The sequence below is a fragment of the Apteryx rowi genome, unplaced genomic scaffold, assembly GCF_003343035.1.
Source record: "Apteryx rowi isolate R43461 unplaced genomic scaffold, aptRow1 scaffold_170, whole genome shotgun sequence".
NCBI classification, from domain to species: Eukaryota; Metazoa; Chordata; class Aves; order Apterygiformes; family Apterygidae; genus Apteryx; species Apteryx rowi.
The window spans coordinates 1,419,434-1,425,689 of NW_020447975.1; the positions used below are offsets into that span (position 1 = coordinate 1,419,434).

A 6,256-nucleotide genomic window follows, 5' to 3' on the forward strand; every position below is an offset into this window, starting at 1 on the left:
CCGCACCGCACCGCAGCGCGCCCCGGCGGAAGCAGACGAGCGGCAAGGCGGCCCCGAGGAAAGAACGCTTCTGCCAATGTATCAGAAATGTATCGAAACGCGTCTTTTTGGAACAGCCGGGTTTGCCGAAACAGCCTGTTCCGCCTCTCGGCAGCAAGCCCCCCCCCCGGCACAGCTGAGCTCCGGTTCCGCTCGCRCTTTGCGGGTGGTTGCGGGATCCCTCAAACGCCACCATTGCACCTGCCACCGTTGCACCTGACGTTGAAAACGCTCAGAGTTTCGCCCTCCGCTTAGCGGAGACACAGCGACCCATTCCCCGAACCCAGACCCTGCCGGGCAGGACGAGCAACCCAAGAAGAGCGAGCGTCCAGGCCCTGATTTGTCCCCAAGACCCAAAACATCTAAGATAAGAGCATCTGCAGAGCCGACGTTTATAATCGCTTAAGTCAGGTTGATAAAAATGTCACAAGTCCTTGTTCACCCTGAGATAGAATAGATTTATTAGCAAGAGGTAATCAGGAAACATATATTTTTACAAAAATGGAAATATTTTTCCAAACAAGCTGTAAGTTGAAATATTTTAGGGCTTGAAATAGAATTCTCATACCACAAGGTATTGCTTACAGCAAAAGTTTTCTGTTCGTTATAGTGGAGCATGCCTGCCACTTTAAAGTTAAACTGTGTTTATATACTGTACAATGTAAAAAATACATGGTAATATTCACAGAATAAGCACTACATTACTATATTCCTGCTAGAAGGTGGTTAGACAGGATTACAGTATATGTAATAAAAACACTTGGTCATTTTTTTCTAATTCTACATCATGTTACTAATAGTCGTCACAAGGTATACAGATTTATAGCATATCAACAGAAGCTTGCAATGAGCATTATGCAGCTAAAATAGTAAAAGATACATTTTCATTTTCCCTACTTACAGTGAACTCCGGGCAGCAACAGAGATAGGAGCTGCGCAGTTCACACGCAGCAGTCTTTCCTCGCACGGGTAGAGCGCATCGTCGGCCGTTCTCTTACCCGGCCCACGTGGTGCTACCAGAACAGAGGGTTTGGTGGCACAGAAAGAGAGGGCAGCTTCATACAACGGGGTAAACTTTAATTTATACTGTTCTACTGCTTTACAAAGTTTGACCGGTGACATAACTGTTGATATCATCCTTGTGAGCAAAAGTTGTTTCATACGACATTATAGTCAAGCGGAAATACATTTCTTTATTTGCTTGACCCCAGAACGCGGGTGGTTCGGTTGTGGCAAGTACATGGAACATGCTGAAGCGGCACACGTACTGCGTGCCGGACACCGGAGTGCCGCGGGCGGGGGGGGGAGGGAAAGTGATTCGCGCTGTGCACACGGTTTGGGTAAATCCTGCTACCCCAGCTGTCCCCAGCCCCCGCCCCTCGAGAACAAATGACAAAAATAACATCAGTTGAAAGAAACCGGGACTCCAGCTAAAGTGTCGTCTATGCATGAAACCTTAAACAATGCAGGAAATTCTATGCAAGTTCTACTGTGGTCTAATAACGAGAGGTTCGGTTTTCTTGGAGGAGCACATACTTGGAAGTCACTCTAGGGCGCCCAACATAAACGAACAGGTATGTACAGTATGATATAGCGTGTGTACAGCAGCATCCGCCGGCCTCCGGCCCGGGCTCAGGAGGGCAGTTTGGGTTCTATTCGCAGAGAAGCTTCGTAGAGAGTTTCCTCGTCCATCACAAACGACTGGTCCAACAAATACTGCGTCACCTGGAAAAATTACAGAGTCAAAGCGTTAACAGTGAGGACTCACCTTTGCTTCTCTTTGAAGCCAATGATAAACGCTGAAATTAGGAAACGATGAAGCCTCTGGCAGCAAGGAGAGCGTAATAGCTGAACCGTGGAGAAGTGCCTGCAGTTCCTGTCAACGGACACAGCAATTGCACATGCTTATCTCATCCAAAGATTGCAAATTTTCGCATAGTACTCGGTTGCTCTTCTGTTTTTCTTGCCTAGTTTTCCTCTCTGTTACTGTTTTATCAGCCGCAAAGCTCTCTCCTGTGAGAACACAAAATCCTGCTAATTAAGTTATCATCCTTTTGGTGGGGAATGTACGTTCCTCGTCCYGCAGGAATGCTGCTGCGGAGTCAGGAAAGCTGCTCGCATTCATCGCAACGACATGAGCTAACACTTCCCGGGAGATTTTTCTTCCAGATGCCCGTTTGGGTCGTTCACAGCATTGCCTGCCGGCAGCGTTCACCTCCCAGGCCAGCGCCTCGGCCCGTCGCCCACCGGGGCATCTCTCGTCCTAAACCACGCGAGCGACCCCCGTCCTCGCTGTCCCGTTTCAAGCCGCTTTCAGAGCGGTTCTCAGCAGCGTGACTGTAACAGGGGGAAGAGGAGCCCGGCCGAACTGCAGAGGTGGGCACGGAGCCGGTGCTGCTCTCAGGCCGTTACTCCCGTGCTGCCATTCCCTGCTCTAGGGGGGCAAAACCGAAGCTCCACGGCGGCACAGGATGCATCAGATTGACCCCGCGCCCCGGGAGCGGACGAGCTTTCCGCTCGAGCGGCCGCAGACCTGCAGCGGGTCCGGCCAGGGCGGCACGTCGTGGCGCGGGCACCTGTGCGCCTTGGGAGCAGCCGCCGGCCGCGACGCGCTCAGCAAACCGCATTCCAGCCCCAACCTCCGGCTGCGGCCTCTGCCCAAAGCAGTAATGAGCCTCTTCAAGAGCTTTTGGGTGGTTTTATCCTGCCTTTCCAGGGAAATAAGGCTAAATGCAGCCGTGCGTGGCAGCGCGTCGTTCTTCCCCATTACGCCTGCAATTGGCTGTTTCCAGGCCCATTTCTCAGTGGCGCGGTGCTTTCGCAGGCATTTATCTTCTTCCCGCACGTTCTGGCCATGGAGGAGCAGGATTTTACCGGTGCTCCTGCTGGGAAGAGGCTGCAGCGTGACGCCAGCCCGGAGCAGAGGAGGGAGGGCGGCAGCGGAGGGGCATCTCCGCCCCGGAGCCGTGCTCGCCAGGGCRAGCAGCCCTGCGGCAGCAAAGCCACAGGGAGGTGGTGGGGCACGAGAGCGGGCGCAGCTCGGCCTGGCCATGCCGGAGTGGGGGGCAGAGGCGGGCAGGGACGGCGGGAGAGCGCCAGGAAGAGCAGGCGCCTGCTCTCGGAGCCGCTAGTAACGCGGCTGCCCGGAGCATCCGGCAGGTTCGACACGCGCCTGCGAGAGAAGAACTGTTTGGAGGCGAGTTTGGAGCTCCTGGGGGAATCCTGCCCCCAGCCCGCAATGCGAGGAGAGCTCTGCTTTCCGCGCGGCACCGCGGAAGAGGAAGTGCGAGGGCGGCTGAGACCTTCCATCTCATCACACGTGTGGGGCCGCCCCAAGGCCGAGGCCATCCGGCGCTGGGCTGCATGGGTGGGGGACGTGGTCGGCCGGGGACGCGGGGCTGCCCCGGCACAGCGCTCTCCTCCTCCCCAGGGAAGGTCCTTGCAAAGGGCCGGGCCGGTCCTCAGCGCGGGCAGGACCGACACCACACGGGGACGCCCAGGATGTCCGCTGCATCCGCGGCYGGCACGCGTTCGGTTTGTCCTGCGGGGCAAACGCCGGGAAGCCGGCCGAGGACGGCTGCGGTTTCCTGCACCCCGACGGACGCTCTTCGGCAAAGGCTCTCTGGTTGCGGCAGTGCATCCCATTGCAGCCCGCGCTCCTCCGCGAGTGCGAGGCTGAGGGCGGATGCGGCGCAGGGCAGCGATCTCGGAGAGCTGCCGCCGCTCCGTACCCGTCCTGATGGAAGGAGAATGGATGGGGAAACGTGCGATTTCTTGTTCACCCACAGGCAAAAGCGGAGCCCGGGCTCCACTCGGGCCCTGGAGCTGTCCTCCGGCACGACGGAAACCTCGGCGGCGAGTCCCCGGCCGGCGCACTCGCTGCGCAAAACCGCAGCATCCTTGGCTGAGGTTTGCAGGGAAGGTGGTGCACAGCGTCCCCTCCGCCCTGGGCAAGGCGGCGGGCAGCTCTCCGCTGGTGCTCGGGGACACCGCTGCAGGCTGCTCCCCCCTTGCGCTCTGCAGCACGGGGCCGATGCTCCAGCCCTCCCGCGGCTCACGGAAGGCACCGGCCCAACGGGGCAGAGCCATCCGCGGCGCAGGAACGGCAGCCGGATTATCCGGCCGTGCCAGCAACGCCGTCTCCTCCTCGCTTCGGCTTGCGCGGCCGGGCACCGGGGCGGGGGGGCATCTCCCACGCCAGCCCGGCTCCGTTTCCCTCCCCACCCCCCGCCACCCGCCCCCAGCGCCGCGGAGGGGTCAGAAATCCGGGGCTGGGACGCCGCAGCCCAAGCGGGGYGCCGGAGCAGGCAGCCTGGCTCCCGCGAGCGGGCCCTACCTTCGCCTGGTGCTCGATCTTGTAGGAGGTTTGCTGGAACTGGCGGATCTCTCTGATGATGTGCGAAATCTGCCCGGGGATCAAACAAAAGACGCTATTTACGGCGCAGCCACCGCCACCGTCGCAACGTCCTCGCGCCGGGGCGGGCGGCTTGGAGCGAGCGGCGGCTCCAGCGCCCCGTCCGCGTCTCCGAACCGCGGCACGGCCACCCCTGCGCGGCTCCGGCAAGGGGCCATCGCCACCTCCTCCGGGGAGGCCCGGGGCGAGCCTGGAGCTCCCTGCATCAAGTTTGGTCTGTGGCCCAGGGGTTTTGGAGCACCAACTTCACGGGTCACGTAGGGGCCAGCTGCAACGCGGCATAAACCGAAGCCGCCGCGGACCTTGGCGGAACAGTGGCAGGTTTCGACGGGGCGCCGGGATCCCCCAGGCTCAGAGCGGGAACGCGGCTCTCGTGCAGCCGGTAGCGAGAGTTGGGCAACCCGCGGCGCTCAGGAACTCACCATCCTCATCTTGGAGAAGTTCACCAGCCCGTCCTCGGTGTAATTCGGCGTCCCCTCCTCGATGAACGCCAGGTCGGTCAGGTACATGCCCAGGTAAGGGACGCAAGGCGGGTCGCAACTGCAGCAGCGGGGCAGAGAGAAAGCAAGAAAGAGGCATTGCTCGGAGCTCGCCGGGGGTTTTTGAGGGGAGGGAGGCGGGTTGGACTCTGCAATTAGGAAAACTGGACTGTTCCCTGCCAGCGTGCAGAGGCTCTAGGAGAAGAGCCGCTCCCCGGGCTGCAGCTTGTGTCCTCCTGGGCCACGTGCCGCAGACGCCGTCCCCGCGTGCAGGACGCGTGCGCGGCCCCGCGGGCTGCCGGCGGGCGAGAAAGACCTTTCAGAGCCTCCTCTCCAACAGCCTCTGCAAAGCGACGGCGCTGAAACCCAGAGCCCAGCGCCGCCGCGGGCGCACAGCAGCRACTCCCAGGAGGTCTGAGCCGCGCGTAAGGCGCTCAGCCTGGTACCACGCGGCGCTCGGACTGGGGAACCATCGGGAGGGTTTGCTTTGGGTCTGACGCTACGGAGCTGCCAGAGGAGCGGGAAGTTTACCGGTGTCCGGCAGCAATTTCCCTCCTTTAGAGCCCCTTTTGTTCACATCCTTACACCCTGCTGCTCACGGGATTAGTTCCTTCCTCAGGATTGCTTTGAAAACCATCGGCCTGAACCAAGAACCACATCGACACGGGCTCCGGCGAGGATCCCGCGGCCAAAGCCCCGGCACCCGCCCRGCCTGGCTTTCCCCTCGCTACCGGGACGGGACGGGACGTGGCGGGCGCTGCCGGCGCCAGGCAGCTGCCCCTCGGAGCGCTGCCTCCCCGCAGCCACCGCGGGACGGCACCGGCCCTCGCTTACTTCTTCAGCGCTTCCCGCAGGTTCTTGAACCTGCCCTCGGAGGACACCAGCTTTTGCAGCTTGTCGATCAGCGCCTTTGTCTGCAAGAAACCCAGAGCAAAGCGTCGTTAGGAGAAGGCGCCGGGGGAGAAAAAAGAAAATCACRGCCCTGCTCCCAGGCGGGGTGTGGAGCTTGCAAAGCCTCTGACGCGGAAGGGCCTGGCGAGTCCTTCGGCTGGGGCAGCCCTGGCGGCCGCCCCTCATCCAGCCCTCCCGCCCGGAATCATCGCTGCTCCTGCAAAAGCCGGAGGAGCAGCGGAGCCGACCAGTCCTGCAAACACCACCTCATGCACCTGGGTCCCACACACAGGTAGGATGCACCGTGTTTCGGGTCCTGCATGCAGCTCCCCGCACGTGGGCGGGATGCGCTGCATTTCGGGTGCTGAGCAGAGGTCCCTGCACAGGGGCGGGATGCGCTGCATTTCGGGTGCTGAGCAGAGGTCCCTGCACA

The 6,256-nt window shown here is 60.5% G+C and overlaps 1 protein-coding gene across 1 annotated transcript in view; it reads right to left on the bottom strand.

The window, feature by feature from the left end:
• Positions 1 to 1,647: 1,647 nt before the first annotated feature.
• The window catches only part of RASGRF1 (Ras protein specific guanine nucleotide releasing factor 1), a 108,891-nt gene continuing 104,282 nt past the window's right edge, over positions 1,648 to 6,256 (bottom strand). The window contains exons 25-28 of the mRNA XM_026060725.1: positions 5,767 to 5,846; positions 4,876 to 4,993; positions 4,376 to 4,444; positions 1,648 to 1,764 (exon numbers count right to left, since the gene is read on the bottom strand). Of these exons, the coding sequence (XP_025916510.1) occupies positions 1,672 to 1,764; positions 4,376 to 4,444; positions 4,876 to 4,993; positions 5,767 to 5,846 (360 nt within the window). The 3' untranslated portion in view covers positions 1,648 to 1,671. The remainder of the gene's footprint in view (positions 1,765 to 4,375; positions 4,445 to 4,875; positions 4,994 to 5,766; positions 5,847 to 6,256) is intronic.